The following is an 18,353-nucleotide window of genomic DNA, read 5'->3' on the forward strand; positions in this document are numbered from 1 at the left end:
AACAACTCAGGCCACTGGACAAGACAGGCCCTTCGGCCCCACAAGTTGTGCCGAACATATCCCTACCTTTTACGCCTACCTATAACCCTCCATCCTATTAAGTCCCATGTACTCATCCAGGAGTTTCTTAAAAGACCCTATTGAGTTTGCCTCCACCACCACTGACGGCAGCCGATTCCACTCGCCCACCACCCTCTGTGTGAAAAACTTAATCCCTAACCTTTCCCCTGTACCTACACCCAGCACCTTAAACCTGTGTGCTCTCATAGCAGCCATTTCCACCCTGGGAACTAGTCTGAGTCCACCCGATCTATGCCTCTCAACATCTTGTATACCTATATTAGGTCTCCTCTCATCCTATGTCTCTAAGGAGAAAAGACCGAGCTCCCTCAGCCTATCCTCATAAGGCATGCCACTCAATCCAGGCAACATCCTTGTCAATCACCTCTGCACCCTTTCAATCTTTTCCACATCCTTCCTGTAATGAGGTGACCAAAACTGAGCACAGTACTCCAAGTGGGGTCTGACGAGGGTCTTGTATAGCTGCATCATTATCCCTGGACTCCTAAACTCAACCCCTCGATTGATAAAGGCCAGCACACCATACGCCTTCTTAACCACCTCCTCCACCGATTTTAAGAGTCCTATGGACCCGGACCCCAAGGTCCTTCTGATCCTCCACAGTACTAAGAGTCTTTCCCTTTATATTGTACTCCTTCATTGCATTTGACCTGCCAAAATGGACCACTACGCATTTATCTGGGTTGAAGTCCATCTGTCACTTCTCCACCCAGTCTTGCATCCTATCTATGTCCCTCTGTAACTTCTGACATCCCTCCAGACTATCCACAACCTCACCAACCTTCGTGTCGTCGGCAAACTTACCAACCCATCCCTCCACTTCCTCATCCAGGTCATTTATGAAAATGACAAACAGCAAGGGTTCCAGAACAGATCCCTGGGACACACCACTGGTGACTGACCTCCATTTAGAAAAAGACCCATCGATCCACACTCTCTGCCTCCTTTTGGGCAAGCCAGTTCTGGATCCGCAGGGCAGCATAATCCCTAACATTTCCCCTGTACCTACACCCAGCACCTTAAACCTGTGTGCTCTCATTGCAGCCATTTCCACCCTGGGAACTAGCCTCAGAGTCCACCCGATCTATGCCTCTCAACATCTTGTATACCTATATTAGGTCTCCTCTCATCCTATGTCTCTCCAAGGAGAAAAGACCGAGCTCCCTCGTCAGACCCCACTTGGAGTACTGTGCTCAGTTTTGGTCGCCTCATTACAGGAAGGATGTGGAATAGATTGAAAGGGTGCAGAGGTGATTGACAAGGATGTTGCCTGGATTGAGTGGCATGCCTTATGAGGATAGGCTGAGGGAGCTCGGTCTTTTCTCCTTGGAGAAAATGTTAGAAGCCTTGCATGGGGGACCTTATCGAATGCCTTGCTAAAATCCATATAAACCACATCTACCGCTTTCCCTTCGTCAATGTGTTTAGTCACATTTTCGAAGAACTCCACCAGGCTCGTAAGGCACGATCTGCCTTTGACAAAGCCATGCTGAGTATTCTTGAGCATACTAAACTTCTCCAAATGCTCATAAATCTTGTCCCTCAGGATCGTCTCCATCAGCTTACCAACCACTGAGGTTAGACTCACCGGTCGGTAAATTCCTGGGCTATCCCTATTCCCCTTCTTGAAAACAGGAACCACATCCTCAATCCTCTGGCACCTCTCCTGTCTCCATCGCCGGCGCAAAGATCATCGCCAGAGGCTCTGCAATCTCTTCCCTCGTCTCCCACAGTAACCTGGGGTACATCCCATCCGGACCCGGCGACTTATCTATCTTGATGCCATTCAAAGATTCCAGCACAACCTCTTTGTTAAAGTCCACATACTCAATCGTTTCAGTCCACCGCAAGACCACAGTACATCCACCCATGTCCTTCTCTGTGAAAACCGAGGCAAAATGCTCATTAAGCACCTCTGCCATTTCTACTGGTTCCGTATTGATTTTCCCACCTTCACCTTTTATAGGCCTATTCCTTCACGTCTCATCTTTTTACTCTTCACATATTTATAGAACGCCTTAGGGTTTTCCTTAATTCTACTTGCCAAGGCCTTCTCGTGACCCCTTCTGGCTCTCCTAATTTCCTCCTTTAGTCCCTTCGTACAAGCTGTATACTCATCTAGATCCCTATCTTCGCCAAGCTCTCTGAACCTTTTGTACGCTTTCCTTTTCTTCTTGACCAGGTCCCGCACAGCTTTCGTGCAGCACGGTTCCTTTAACCTACCAACTCCTCCCTGTCTGCTTGGAACATTGTCCTGTCGAACCCTCAACAGACATTCCTTGAAAAACTGCCACCTCTCTTCAGTAGATTTCCCCGAGAATACCTCCTTCCAATTTACTCCTCTAATTTGCTGCCTTATGTCTTCATATTTCCCCTTACTCCATATAAACGCTTTCGTAGCTTGCCTGATCCTCTTTTTCCAATGCATAATTTAACAAATTTCATTTGTTAAATTATGGATGTTACCTCCCTTCTGTTGGCCAGCAATATGGGACACTGGACAGTGAAATGGGAGAACGATTCCCACTGAATTGAACCCACATGACTCTTGTCTGACTGAGAAATTCTTCATGTCTGCTCACCATCTGCGTTATGAGTTATATGACCCTATTCGTAAGGCTAGCATTGGTAGCCATCTTGTTCCCGACCACTGCTGATAACGTTACTGCTTTCAGTGGAACTATTGTTTCTTCCCCCTCCCTGGATTTTGTCAATGAATGAAGTTTCACAAAATGTAACCAAAAGCAAAACACATCTGCCTTGTAAATTCAAAATACATGTTTTAAATTAGAAATATTTGTTAATTATGCAGTGCTGACTTCTATGGCAACAGCCCTGGCTGGCTTGCGTTCCCATAATCCAAAATCATTCATTCTCAAGTTAGTGTCGTGTTAGTGTTCCTAAATCTATGGTTGTGTTTATTAGCCTAATTCGCCCCCCCGCCCTACATTAGATGTGAAAAAAATTGTTCTGGGTAAACATGGGAAGAATTTGGATTTGTGAATATAATAAAGTAAGATTGCAGATGTTTCAGAAGAATGCATGTTCGTGTTGGGTGCAAAGAACATTTATACGTGTAAACATCATTGAATTAACAGAGTTCCCAACTCTTGGTGGAACGTGTTGTACTACGTGTTTTTGTTTAGCAGTGGCCACACCCTGGTACCTGTATTTGTTTGAAGGCCAAACCAGGTGAGGGTGGCATGTTTTTTATTTATTTGTGGGATATGGGCATTACTGGCTGGGCCAACATTTGTTGCCTACCCCTAATTGGCTTGTGTGGCTTGCCAAGCAATTTCAGAGGGCATTTAAGAGTCAACTACATTGCTGTCGCTTTGGAATTGCATATAGGCCAGACCAGGCAGGGATGGCAGATTTCCTTCCCAAAAGGACATTAGTGAACTAGATGGGTTTTTACTACAATCAACAATGGTTTCATTAAACCGTTCACTCCAGATTTTTATTGATTTCAGATTTCAACAGTTGACATGGTGGGATTTGAACCCGGGTCCTTTGCTATCTACCCCCTTTTTCAAATGCACAAAAAAACTACATCAATAATGTAGTAGAGGAAATGGCTGGTGTGGAGAACTGCAAAGCTCATTGAAACATGTAGCAGCTGCAGATTATTACAGTCGATCACATCTCCAATTGTCATCGATGGGAATGACAGTGGGACTGGCTAAGTGCAATCCACCTCCACTGTAATCCACTCATATATGTAGGTGTTACTCCTCTCCTTAAGCCCCAAAATGCACCTCTTTTAATGTTCACCCACACTACCTGTCACAAGCCTAGTTTGGCAGGTATGCCCTTTAGGGCTTCGTCATTTCTGGTGTCACCAAGCCACCCTTGGTGATTGGCAGTTATTTACCCCACCCAGAGTACATTGTGTGCTGGCCATTTTCACTGCTCCCAAAAGAAATGGAGGTTTCTAATTCATGAAATTTATCCAGAAATAAGGCATTGGTGCCTAATAAACCTTTCCCAACTCTCAAAATGCATGACACTTATGAACTGCATGTAGGGAAAGGTTTACACATCCCGATTTCGGTGGGATGTTGTTGGTGTATTATCCTCTTGTACTTGATGAGCTCAAATGGTGCCCGATTTTCCCCACTACTTTCAACTCAACATTGTGTTTTTTTTTGTTGTTCTGCTTATATGGAGCACCTTGAATCACTTTGCTACATTCAAAATGTCAGATAAATGTAAGTTGTATTTTTAGTGGTACATGATTAACAGGAGTCAAGGGTATGGGGGAGAAAGAGTTAAGACCACAATCCAATCAGTCATAATCTTGAATAGCAGAGCAGACTTGAGTCTGAATGGCCCGTTCCTGCTAATTATGATATTGACTAAACTGTTCATTTGTAATAAAATCAACATTTTTAACCAATGAATGTTTACTTTTGATTTGCCTCTAGATTATTGGTTAAAGAAAATTCAGCCTTGAAGAAACAATATGCAGAAATGAAAAGTGACCTGGAAAAGTAAGATGCTTTTAACAGTCGTTTGATAATACAGAACTTGAGTATTGCTGAAAAACGACTCTATCCAAGCTTATCGGGTTGCCCTCATCAGGTGTCAATCACAAAGATACATATTGGGTCTCATACACAGTTATTCTTGTGATTGTCCAAACAAGTGCAAGTTGAAAAGTTTGACAAAACATCCTTTTCCAGCAATGCCAAGATCGTGGATCTGCAACAGATTGTAAATGGGTTTTTCAAGGTTGGTTAGTTTGAATGCTGGTCAGACCGTTAAACTGTGCTGCTTTATGGCAGCTGCTGGTACATATCCTCCTTATGGCCTGTCCGAGGAAGTTATGATCATTGTCCAGTTTGTTATTGCCTAATATCCAAACTGAACTGGGAGTTGTACAGTACTTAAGGGTAAATGGTTACAACAGTATTAGTACCTAAAAGTTAATTGAAGGGGACTGATGCAGAATATCAACAGTTGAAGTGTTGTGTAGGATTAATTTTTCAGAAATCAAGCTATTTGTGTTGTTTTGAGTAATTGTAGTAGCACAGGATGGAAAGTGCTTACAATAGATTGGCTGTTTACAGTGCTTATAATATGGCAGCATTCAGTTTAAATGTACTGTTAATGTCTCAAATACTTCCACTTGTTTGAGTAGACTAGAAAGGATGGCATGAAATGTTTTGCTGCATCCTCAATTACTTGTTTTTTATTTATCTGTAAGTTGTGTGCTTAGCAGACCTCAGCTAAATAAATTCAATTTGACTTCTTTTGCTAGAGAGGTTTGTGACTTCACAGAAGCACGTATTCAGAAACAGGAAGAGGTTTGTACAAAATTTTCAACAGCAAATCTTTGATATCTTTTCACTCCCATGATCCTTGCTAGTATTTTTTGCTTTACTCAATTCTCTGTCTGGCTTTAATTGGCAAGTGAATTATCTTCTGTTGCTTACAATGAGTACAATTTAAATAAACTTACAATGAGTACAATTTACCTTTTTGTATGTGCAGCACTATGCTTGTTTTGTTCTTGCCTTTTTCATAAAATATGTTTACAGAATATTCTGCCTTTGTTTTTGAAAAGTGATGACTAATATTATTGCTAGTGGGGTGTGGAGCTTCCTCTTGCCAGTCTGTCCAGTCCCTTTTTGTGATACATGTCTTGGAGTGACTCATGAATCATCAGGAATGGACACATTCCAAACCTGTGACCTCTACTATCTATAGTAGAAGGATAATACATGGGAACATCACCTAGCTGCAGGTTCCCCTCCAAACCACACACCAAAGTACTTAACAACCAACAGTGTTCTGATGTAGGAAATGCAGCAGCCAATTTGTACACAGCGTACTCCCACAATCAGCAATGTGGTGTGACCCAATAATTTTTTTTGAGATGTTGAGTGACCAGCCACATTGGTGGCCACCTAATTGACACATTGTGCAAGGAAAGTTTTATTTTATTTGGATAATGTTGAATTAATGAGCACTGAGACTTTACTTAATTTGTTGCTCTGCACACCTCTTTCGTTCAGCTCCGTGAGATGTGGAATATTGTAATGGACACTTTGTCAAAATTGGAAAAGGAGAAGGAAGTAATTGATTCGTTAGTGGAAGGGAGGGTGGATCTTTACACTCTTGATGGAACAGATGTGACATTCAAAGTCCCAAGGCAATTAATAATTAAGGTTGAGGATGAAGCTGCTCAGGTCAGTACACACTTCCTATTATTTCAAGTGTTATGCTTGTTCATGAAGTTTACCATTACATAAAGATTCCAGATTATTGGGCAGAATTTTAAAAGGTGGCATTGAATAATTCCTGTTTTACATGGAAACAACATGTCTGTGAATTTAGATAAGAGTACTTAATAATATTATTTATAAACTTCCCCTTTTTTTCTGTTTATCTCTCTGATATCAACTTTATCCTGGTTAAATGGGTTTTGAAATCCTCAGTCAGTAATTCCTCATTTAAATGACCCCAATCTCAGTCATTGAGACCAATATGTGCACTTGGTGTTGGGACTTCTGCTTTCTTGTGGTGTTGTGACCCAATCAGTGCCATCTGGAGTACCTCTGCCTCCCTACCAAATTTTAGTTATTTAAAAAACAAACCTCCAAACAGTCCTCACTAATTGAAATCCTTTCCTAACATCCAGTGTTTATTCACAGATTGGTGACCTGTACAAAGCTGGTGAACTGAATCTTGCAGCAGTAATCCAGCTATGTAACTGGTGTCTCAGACTACATGGTGACCAGCGCAAACAAGTGGGCCCAGCAGACCTAGAACATCATCATCTTGCCTTGGAAAAACTGGCAAAGTTCCTCAAAAGTGAACTGATTGAAATGGAGGACAAAGGGTAAATGCATGATTTGATCAGTGGGGTTGGGTTATATTTTTACTGATGGAGAAACTTGACAAGGTGCTACTTCATGAGGTGAAATACATAGTGCCCCACTGAAAATTGATAAATGTCACCAGTTATTGAACCTAACCTTTAGACGCAATGTGCAAAAAAAAAAAGCATTTAGCTAACCCTAATGTCAAATGCGAGTGGATAGCATCAGTCCATTAACTGTTTTTACCTGTTAGAAATGGAAGATAAAACAAGCATTTAATAAACCTGAACAAACTACTTGAGGATAATTGGGAATGAACTGACATAGTTAACTTGTTTCAGTTTTAATTATAAAATTAAAGGAAGGTAGATATTGTGTAAAGGCATGAAACAAGCAACAGAAAAATGGCCAGTAACAAAAAATTCTTTATTGGGCAAGCTAAAGTGAAAGACAGTTGGGGAACAGGAGGAATAGAGGGCCTAATGCAGGAGAAAATTCAAGGTTAATCTGAAAAGCATATGCTTGTGATACATGAGCACTGGAGTGAAAGTTAATTATTCCTTCTGTTTTCATTAGCAAAGTGAAACCATTTGACCCCCCCATCCATAATTTCATAGTCTCCAACTGCTCTAGCACTCTTAGAGTTATTAAAAGCAATACAGTTTAACAAACATAGTTTAAAATCATGGGCATCCATACCTCAGATGTGACATTAAAAGCCCCAAGACAGTTAATAATTAAGGTTGAGGATGAATCTGATCCGGTCAGCACGCACTTCGTATTTCAAATGTTATGCTTGTTCATGAAGTTTTCCATTGAGTTTAAAGTTTATTTATTAATCACAAGTAGGACTTACAGTAACTTCATTGCCTTGCTAATGTGAAATTCCCCTAGCCGCCATATTCTGGCGTCTATTCAGGTCAATGCACCTAACCAGCACGTCTTTCAGATTGTAGGAGGGGACCAGAGCACCCGGAGGAAGCCCACGCAGACACTGGGAGAGTGTGCAAACTCCACACAGTGACTCAACCTGGGTTCCTGGACTGTGAAGCAGCAGTGCTAACCACTGTGTCACCATGCCGCCCATTGCATAAAGATTCCAGATTATTGGGCAGAATTTTAAAAGGTGACACCCAATGATTCCAGTTGTTTTATGTGAAAACAACATGTCTGTGAATTTAGATAAGAGAACTTAATATTCTTTATAAACTCCTCTTCCCCATTTTTCTGTTCCTCTCTCAAAGATGTCAACTTTATCCTGATTAAATGGGTACTGAAATCCTCCAAATCAGTAATTTCTCATTTAAATTCCTCACTAGGATGGCTGAGGGCTCTCCGCTGCTTGAAAGAAGGTGCAACCAGTTTCCATCCACCACAATCCCTTGGCTGAATTAATTCCAATATTTGACAAATTTTTTAGCTTGGTTCTCTTCCCCAAAATAAAAGGGGTTGCTTTAGGTACTTGATATCTTTGGGTACTTAACATCTTTTTTTGTCAGATACTCTGTGGAACATTCCTCATTCGGTCTTACTATGGTGGAGGGAGGGCCAATCCCTTGCCCTCTCCTCTTTTCTGGTCTATTGATGACTATCAGTTCTGTCTCCTACTCTTTCATAGATATGAAAGATTTCATCAATTTTCATGCTGCTTTCACCTTCTTGTAGTTCTGACTCTTCCCTTTAGGGTGACATGGTGGTTAGCACCATGCTGCAACTGTACAAAACTCTGGTGTGGCCGCATTTGGAGTATTGCATACAGTTCTGGTCGCCGTATTATAGGAAAGATGTGGAAGTGTTGGAAAGGGTGCAGAGGAGATTTACCAGGATGTTGCCTGGTATGGTGGGAAAATCGTATGAGGAAAGGCTGAGGGGCTTGAGGTTGTTTTCGTTAGAGAGAAGGTTAAGAGGTGACTTAATAGAGGCATACAAAATGATCAGAGGATTAGATAGGGTGGATAGTGAGAGCCTTTTTCCTCGGATGGTGTTGGCTAGCACGAGGGGACATAACTTTAAATTGAGGGGTGAGAGATATAGGACAGATGTTAGAGGTAGGTTCTTTACTCAGAGTAGTAAGGGCGTGGAATGCCCTGCCTGCAGCAGTGGTGGACTCGTCAACATTGAGAGCGTTCAAGTGGTTATTGGATAAACATATGGATGATATTGGAATTGTGTAGATTAGAGGGGCTTTAGATTGGTACCACTGGTCGGCGCAACATCGAGGGCCGAAGGGCCTGTACTGCGCTGTAATGTTCTATGTTCTAGCACTGCTGCCTCAGAGCTAGGGACCCAGGTTAATTTCCTGGCCTTGGGTCACTCTATGCGGCGTTTGTACATTCTCCCCATGTCTGCATGGGATTGCTCCGGTTCCCTCCCACAGTCTGGAAGACATGCTGGTTAGGTGCATTGGCCAGGCTAAATTCTCCCTCCGTGTACCCGAACAGGCGCCGGAGTGTGGCGACTAGGGGATTTTCACAGTAACTTCATTGCAGTGTTAATGTAAGACTACTTATAACAAATAAACTTAAAGACTTCTTTGAATATTCACTAGAAGCCTACTGACTTCCACAGCTACTTGAACTACAATTCCAGGAAGGACAGCATTCCATTCTCGTTCTCAGTCTTTGCATCTGTTCTGATCTCATAGAATCCCTACAGTGCAGAAGGAGGCCATTCGGACCATTGAGTCTGCATTGACAACAATCCCACCCAGGCCCTACCCCCACAGTCCCACATATTTACCCCGCTAATCCCTCTAACCTGCACATCCTGGGACACCAAGGAGCAATTTAGCGTGGCCAATGCTCCTAACCCACACACCTTTGGACTGTGGGAGGAAACCAAAGCGCCTAGAGTAAACCCACGCAGACACGGGGAGAAGGTGCAAACGGACAGTGACCCAAGCCGGGAATCAAACCCTGGTCCCTGGAGCTGAGGCAGCAGTGCTAGCTGCTGTGCCACCGTGCTGCCATCTCCATTGCAACCTTCCACACCAGCACTTCAGATATAAAAACACAATGACTTTCTTTTTCCTCAACTGAGGATTCTCCTGTCATGTTTGACAGAGTTTTCAATGTGCCCGCTCCATGTCCTGCACATCAAAAATAAATATTAACCAACATTGACATCATTAAGACTGAAATTCTAATTTTGGTGTTAAAATTTAATGGCAAAGTAATTATTTAATACATTTTTACAAATTGATTGTGCTTTTTGAAAACATTGCTTTTATTCAATAGTCAGCAAGAAGCCTACTTTGGGACTGGAATGGCAGCCACCAGTTGATGAATTCTGTTATTTCATATAGCTGATTTATGATCAAATTCATTGAAATCACTTCCTAATTTGTAAGCATCCTTGGGTCATAAAAAATGTGTTATTTCTAGTAATACTCAGCTGCTGAACTTCAGTTGTTGTGAAACAATTTTTTTTACAGCCAAAAGATAACACAAGAAGTTTTTCCTTCTGTGAAAGCATCAGTAGTCAAAATGGAAAGCGCATGGGATAAAAAATGGGAACAGTACTCCAGTAGAACTGGTTATTCCCCAGTAAGGAGAAAATATCCTGTAAGTAATAAAGTGGGAAAGCTTCCTCGTATCAATGATATTGAAACTTCTTTCAATTTCCGAATACAAGAATTGATTTTCTGAATGATTGAATCAAAATATAAAATGTGTATGAGAACAAAAGTGTATAGCGTTGATGTGAGAAAAGAATGAAGTTCAAATTCAGTAACCTAAAGAGAGATTGTACAAGCGACGTCATTACGAACATGTAAAATCTTTGACACTTAAGACTCACGTTAAGACTAGATGTGAGACATTTTTGAAATACGTTGCTTTTTGCTCAAAGGGTGATTATTTTGAATAATCCAGATATTTTCAGTGAAGACAGATATTAAGAGATAGAGAATGCAGTTAGACATGCAATTGAAGAGGAGTAATTTGCAGAGCTGTGGTGATGGACTAAATTGGATAGCATTCAAAGAACAATGCATACGTGATGAGCCTCTGGCGATGATCTTTGCGTCATCGATGGTGACGGGAGAGGTGCTGGAGGATTGCAGATGTGGTTCCTATTTTCAAGAAGGGGAATAGGGATAGCCCAGGAATTTACCGACCGGTGAGTCTAACCTCAGTGGTTGGTAAGCTGATGAAGATCCTGAGGGACAAGATTTATGAGCGTTTGGAGAGGTTTAGTATGCTCAAGAATACTCAGCATGGCTTTGTCAAAGGCAGATCGTGCCTTACGAGCCTGGTGGAGTTCTTCGAAAATGTGACGAAACACATTGACGAAGGGAAAGCGGTAGATGTGGTTTATATGGATTTTAGCAAGGCGTTCGATAAGGTCCCCCATGCAAGGCTTCTAGAAAAAGTGAGAGGGCATGGGATCCAAGGGGCTGCTGCCTTGTGGATCCAGAACTGGCTTACCCAAAGGAGGCAGAGAGTGGGTATAGATGGGTCTTTTTCTAAATGGGGGTCGGTCATCAGTGGTGTGCCCCAGGGATCTGTTCTGGGACCCTTGCTGTTTGTCATTTTCATAAATGACCTGGATGAGGAAGTGGAGGGATGGATTGGTAAGTTTGCCAACGACACGAAGGTTGGTGGGGTTGTGGATAGTCTGGAGGGATGTCAGAAGTTAGAGGGACATAGATAGGATGCAAGACTGGGCGGAGAAGTGGCAAATGGACTTCAACCCAGATAAATGCGTAGTGGTCCATTTTGGCAGGTCAAATGGGATGAAAGAGTACAATATAAAGGGAAAGACTTAGTACTGTGGAGGATCAGAAGGACCTTGGGGTCCGGGTCCATAGGACTCTTAAAATCGGCCCCGCAGGTGGAGGATGTGGTTAAGAAGGCGTATGGTGTGCTGGCCTTTATCAATCGAGGGATTGAGTTTAGAAGTCCGGGGATAATGATGTAGCTATATAAGACCCTCGTCAGACCCCACTTGGAGTTCTGTGCTCAGTTCTGGTCGCCTCATTACAGGAAGGATGTGGAAAAGATTGAAAGGGTGCAGAGGAGATTTACAAGGATGTTGCCTGGATTGAGTGGCATGCCTTATGAGGATAGGCTGAGGGAGCTCGGTCTTTTCTCCTTGGAGAGACGTAGGATGAGAGGAGACCTAATAGAGATATATAAGATGTTGAGAGGCATAGATCGGGTGGACTCTGAGGCTTTTTCCCAGGGTAGAAATGGCTGCTACAAGAGGACATGGGTTTAAGGTGCTGGGGGCTAAGTACAGGGGAAATGTTAGGGGGAAGTTTTTCACTTGGAGGGTGGTGGGCAAGTGAAACCGCCTGCCATCGGTGGAGGCAAACTCAATAGCGTCTTTTAAGAGACTTCTGGATGAGTACATGGAACTTAATAGGATGGAGGGTTATAGGTAGGCCTAAAAGGTAGGGATATGTTCGGCCAAAGGGCCTGTTTTGTGCTGTAGTTTTTCTATGTTTCTATAAGACAAATTGCTGCCTTTGCTGTAAGATTCAATGCTAATGCAAGACTAAACAAATTATTGTATTAGAGGGACATGCTTAAATGGACTTTCAATTAAACTAGGTGGTCTTTTCTAGAACAGTCAATCATAAATGATGTTTGCTTAATTGTCCAAACTGAATGTTCTTCCCCAAATGTTTTTTTCAAGGCTATTAAACTATGTAGAATAAGCTTGAGTAAAATAAGATATTAGGGCAAGACAAAATATGAACTGTGAATTGAAGACTACTTTATTTGCCAGTTTGTAATCTTGTCCTGACTATAGTGATATTTTCAAGTCTACCAATTTATTAACGTATTGTCTTCAACTGGCTCGAAAGTTCATCATTGTGTAAAAATCATTTACTCTGATCCCAATGCATGAAAAAACTGGTTTTATAATTCAATTAATGGGGATATGTTGCATTTTTTTTAGGTCCTTGATCTTCTACCAACCATGCCTCCATTGTCTTTTGAACCAGCTTCAGAAGAAGCTTACCAAAGCAGTATATTTTATACGCACTCTGCAACACTTCTAGGTGGGTTCAGAAACAGTACAAATTAGGCCATTTGGCAATCCCTATGAATTGACTCTGGCATAAAAGCAAAATGCTGAAGATTCTAACATTAAAACAGAAAATGCTGGAAATACTCTAAGACAGGCAGCATCTGTGGAGAGAGAAACCGTTAATGTTTCGGAACTCCAATTCTGATGAATTGGCATCGACTTGAAACATGAATTTTGTTTTTCTCCATAAATACTGACGGACTTGTGTTTTAGCCCTGTAATGCACCCCTTTGTCTGTCTACTTATAACTTTTTTTCTAGTCCCACATTGCCCTGTCCCCCTCTCTCAAGTCTCCTCCAGACCCACGATGTTCCGAGCTATCTGGCTGCGCTAATTCTGGCTTCTGGAGCATCATGATTTTTGATCCTTTCATGATAGGTGGATGTGGCCTCAGCTGTTGAGAGCCAGAATTCTGACCTTTTTAAAATGCCCGTCTAACACTTCCTTTGATCAAGCTTTTGATCTTTGTCTTAAGTGGCTTGGTTTTAAAGTTCTTTATAATTCTTCTGTGCGCCATATTGAAGTTTATTTATTTTTAGAAAGTATATAACTATCATTAAACGTCCTATTGCTTGAACACATTTCAAACTGCTTGTACTTTTTCCATTTAAAGGTGTTATTTTACTTATAGCAAAAATAGCCCATTTGATCTAATAGGTCTAATCTGGTCATCTTGATCTATACCAGTTTTGTATTAGTTGGCCCCTTTCAAAGGGAGAACATATGACCTCATCACTCAATGGGGAATGAGCGTGGGGATCTTGGTGCAGGGCGTGGGCTTTTGCAGCCAGAGTAGATTCTAGAGCTGGAAGTATGAACATCGTGAAAGTACTCTGTTCATTTATCTGCTTGTAAATAACTATACCAGTTTATTAACTGGTGGTTGACAATCTTTCCAATTATCACAAGTTTTCTTCTCTCTTGCCCCGTGAGCATATTTTTCTATGACTTCCTTGCTTGTGTTTATCCAACTTGCCTGAAATGCATCTTAAGGCACAACAAATGGTAGAGGCAGTTAGATATAGCACTTGAGGCAAAGAGGATCAAAGGATTTGGGGGCAAGGTGGGGTCAGGCTATTGATTTGGATGATAATGAATGGCGGAGCAGGCTCGAAGGGCCGAAAGGCCTCCTGCTCCCACTTTCTGTGTTTCTCTAAGTGTTGAGTTGCCCAAATCCCAAAGGGAAACTTGAAACAACTCCCAGAACGGTTTTGCCACTTTGTATTGAGGTTTTCTGAAACTCAGGAACTAACTTAGACCAGTCCTGATGACACATTAAAACATTTTATTATTTTATGTGGAACTAAGCCTCACTTTAAATGGCAATAGTCCCTCTAAATTTTCTAATCTATAAATTTCCGGTAACTTTCAGTTGGTGCCCTGCAGTTCTTGGAGTGACAGCAAACTGGCTCCCCCGGGTCTGGCCTTATCCAGAATCTGTCTTTGTTGAGATCTTACCAGCCACCTCCACTCTGTCTTCAGTGTTTTCTTCAATCTGTTTTTCTCCTTTGAACTTGCCCTGTATTGTTTCCTACCACCCTGTAGAAATTTATTTCTTTTTCCCAGAATTGATTGGCCCTTTTTAACAAAAAACTTTATTTTTGAAGTAAACTTGCAGTATTTTTCCTGATCTATTTACAAATCCTGCAATTGAATGTTCCCTTTTGAAATACAACTAGCTTAAAATCACTTTTATTTGCCTTATGTAAGTTCTTCTGGCTCTCTCGTTTATCAATATATCAAACCACTTGCCTTCACACCTCTTATTTAATGTTTAACCTTTGTAGGCTTGTGTTTCTAATCCTGCTAAACCAATCTCTCTTCCCCCACCCCTGTCTTGTAATTAAGAACATAAGAAATAGGAGTAGGCCATCTAGCCCCTCGAGCCTGCCCCGCCATTCAATAAGATCATGGCTGATCTGAAGTGGATCAGTTCCACTTACCCGCCTGATCCCCATAACCCCTAATTCCCTTACCGATCAGGAATCCATCTATCCGTGATTTAAACATATTCAATGAGGTAGCCTCCACCACTTCAGTGGGCAGAGAATTCCAGAGATTCACCACCCTCTGAGAGAAGATCCTCCTCAACTCTGTCCTAAACTGACCCCCCCTTTATTTTGAGGCTGTGCCCTCTAGTTCTAGCTTCCTTTCTAAGTGGAAAGAATCTCTCCACCTCTACCCTATCCAGCCCCTTCATTATCTTATAGGTCTCTATAAGATCCCCCCTCAGCCTTTCTAAATTCCAACGAGTACAAACCCAATCTGCTCAGTCTCTCCTCATAATCAAAACCCCTCATCTCTGGTGAACCTTCTCTGCACTCCCTCCTTATCCTTCCGCAAATAAGGGGACCAATACTGCACACGGTATTCCAGCTGCGGCCTCACCAATGCCCTGTACAGATGCAGCAAGACATCTCTGCTTTTATATTCTATCCCCCTTGCGATTATAGGCCAACATCCCATTTGCCTTCTTGATCACCTGTTGCACCTGCAGACTGGGTTTTTGCGTCTCATGCATGAGGACCCCCAGGTCCCTTTGCGCAGTAGCATGTTGTAATTTTTTTCCATTTACATAATCCAATTTGCTATTATTTCCTCCAAAGTGAATAACCTCGCATTTGTCAACGTTATACTCCATCTGCCAGATCCTCGCCCACTCACTCAGCCTGTCCAAATCTCTCTGCAGACCTCCTGTGCCCTCCACACGATTCACTTTTCCACTTATCTTTGTGTTGTCTGCAAACTTTGTTACCCTACACTCAGTCCCCTCCTCCATGCTTTGTTCTAGTCTTGCTTGCAAGTGGAGACATCTCTGCATCTGCCCTGTGGAACATGTTCATAATCTTAAAAGACTTGCTATGAAGTCACCCCCAATGTCTGAACAGGCTGGAGTTGTTACTCCAGAAGACAATGTTTTCCTGATGAATATGATGATACCATAGGCTAGAGATTACAGCAAGTTTCAAGTTTGTCATTGGGGTGCATGTGCAAATTAATTCATTTATTGTGGCGCATCTTAACTACCAGTCAAACTCATTGCTGCTTCTGTACCATCCACCAAGTGGTATAAATACTGAACACTTTCCTTTATTTTTATCGAATGTGATTTCTACCTGTTTGAGGAGTACCTGGCGTGTATTGCGTTGCACTGTGGCTAAAGAGTAATAACTAAATTTATGTCAAGCACTCGGTTTCCTTTCCCATCATAGCTAAAATTCCTTGTCATTATTTTTCATTTGTCTTGCATTTGTTATTTCTCTCTGGCATCATCAGTATTCACTGTTAGCAGTGAAACATTTCTGGTGGTTTGCTCTACCTCTCCACCTTTATCAGTTCCCTTGACCAATGCTGTGCTGTCTGACTGCTTTCCCAATATCAAGTCGTGAATTCACTAGAATTCTGTCAAGTGAGCATCAAACAGACAGGCTTCTGTAAGTATTGTACACTCTAGCCTTTGGTTTCAGTCTCCTTCAATCCTATATGCTCTCCCAACCCAGGCCTCCCCTGTATCCCTGACCTGCCTCGAATTTTACCACTTGTGGCAGCCTTCAGGAACCATGGCTCTATGTTCTAGAGGTTTAGCTCAGTTGATTGGACAGCCATTTAATGATGCAGGGTGGTGCCTACAGTACCGGCTGAGGTTCTTCATGAAGGCCCGTCATCTCTGGTGCGGTGATCCTCGGGTTAAATCATCACCAGTCAGCGTGCTCTCTTTTTTCTCGGGAGAGCAGCCTATGGTCACCTGGGACTATGGCAACTTTACCTAAACTATTCCATCTTGTTACCTCTTTTCCAACTGCATATTCATGCACACCTTCTCCATCTTGACTCTTTTTTGAGTATTAATTGGAACAGTTATAGCAAGGTCAGTGTCCACATTTTTATGCTAAATGATGTCCATAGTTTCTTTGCCCTTCACAGCTGAAGTATCACTTTTTCATTCCTATGTTGGCCTTATCGCGAGAAGGATGCTATGGAAAATCCAGTTTGTGTTTTTTTTAAAAAGTTGTTTGAAAAGTTCAGTTATTTTCATGGGATGTTTTAGACAATTAGTAACCTAAATATAGACCTGCCACAGCATCTTATTTGCTGTTCATTTCATATTGTCTTTAAATCATTTGGTTCCAGAGCAGCATTGCAGGAAGACTTGCTGCCTCATCGTGGAAGTACATTATAGATTTACCTTTTTAAAAATTGGATACAAGGAAGTGCAAATTTTAATACCAAGTTCTAATTTGAAAGAAACTGCCTTTTTATACAAAACCATGAAAATGTTCATTCCTGGAGTGTGGGGTTAATTTGTTACTTTGATTGGAATAGTCCATTCTGCAGTTTTCAATTTGAGGCCTAACACTTGTTTCTCCATTTTTGATAGAACCTGAAGAGCCATGTACAGGAAGTTCTGAGAAAGGGGACAGTGGTATAGGGAGCATTACAAGAAGCTTTAATGTTCTAAATACATCAAAATTGCAGTGTTCAGGAAGGTATGTTCTGTAGTGCACTCAACTACTTTTTCAATGAAGGTTACCCATTTTGCATCTAATTAATATAACTCCTTTGATAACATTTTTAGAACTCCTATTTCTTTTTAACAGTATGAGATCTATATTGGTTGTTTTGCACGATGTATATTGGCATATCTGAACTTCCATTTGGCTGCTTGATTTTTTTTTTAGTGGCTTAATTTGTGCTTCTTATTGGTATTTGGAGACAATGGGTGAGATTTACCACACAACTTGCCTTGTTTCACAACAGTGGGAAGTGATCTGCTGGGAAACCACCATAGGTGAAACTGGAAGATCACACCGGCGTGGATGACTGGAGAATTCCGACCAATGTTTTTCCTCCGAACAGAAAGCAACCTATTTGCTGTTTAAAATCTGTAGTTCTGAAGCAGTTTCAATTCTGTTCTTGTCTACCTTGTCAACTTTTTCTATGCAAAGCATCCAATCTTTACTGGGGGTATAATTCGGCATGTTCCTTGCCTGAGAAGAAATTATTGATGTGATGAATATATCTTAAACATATATAAGAAATAAGAGTCCGCTATAGGCCATTTGGCCCATTCAAGCTAGCTCTGCCATTCAATAGGATCATGGCTAATTGGATTGTGGCCTTGTCCACTTTACTGTGTCCCCTATAACTCAGGACCCCTTGTACATTAAAAATCTTTCACTCAGCATTGAATATATTCAGTGACCTTAGCTGCTGTCTGGGGTAAAGAATGCTAAAGGTAAATGGCCTTGGAGAAGACATTCCTGCTGGTATCTGTCTGAAAAGGAAGACCCATGAAACAATGCCCCTCCCCCCAGTTCTGGATTCTCCCACAAAGGGAAACATTGTCTCAGCATTTACGCTTGTCGAGTCTCTTCCAGATATTTTGTTTCATCAAGATCACCTGAT

The 18,353-nt window shown here is 41.7% G+C and overlaps 1 protein-coding gene across 2 annotated transcripts in view; it reads left to right on the forward strand.

Annotated features, from left to right (window-relative positions):
- haus6 (HAUS augmin-like complex, subunit 6) overlaps window positions 1–18,353 on the forward strand; it is a 61,491-nt gene that overhangs the window by 11,285 nt on the left and 31,853 nt on the right. For both annotated transcript variants that reach the window (XM_078213903.1, XM_078213902.1), the window contains 7 exons: window positions 4,509–4,574; window positions 5,345–5,390; window positions 6,102–6,275; window positions 6,741–6,928; window positions 10,342–10,471; window positions 12,816–12,918; window positions 17,326–17,434. In XM_078213903.1, the coding sequence (XP_078070029.1) occupies window positions 4,509–4,574; window positions 5,345–5,390; window positions 6,102–6,275; window positions 6,741–6,928; window positions 10,342–10,471; window positions 12,816–12,918; window positions 17,326–17,434 (816 nt within the window). The remainder of the gene's footprint in view (window positions 1–4,508; window positions 4,575–5,344; window positions 5,391–6,101; window positions 6,276–6,740; window positions 6,929–10,341; window positions 10,472–12,815; window positions 12,919–17,325; window positions 17,435–18,353) is intronic.

This window comes from Mustelus asterias, chromosome 6, assembly GCF_964213995.1.
Source record: "Mustelus asterias chromosome 6, sMusAst1.hap1.1, whole genome shotgun sequence".
Classification (NCBI taxonomy): domain Eukaryota; kingdom Metazoa; phylum Chordata; class Chondrichthyes; order Carcharhiniformes; family Triakidae; genus Mustelus; species Mustelus asterias.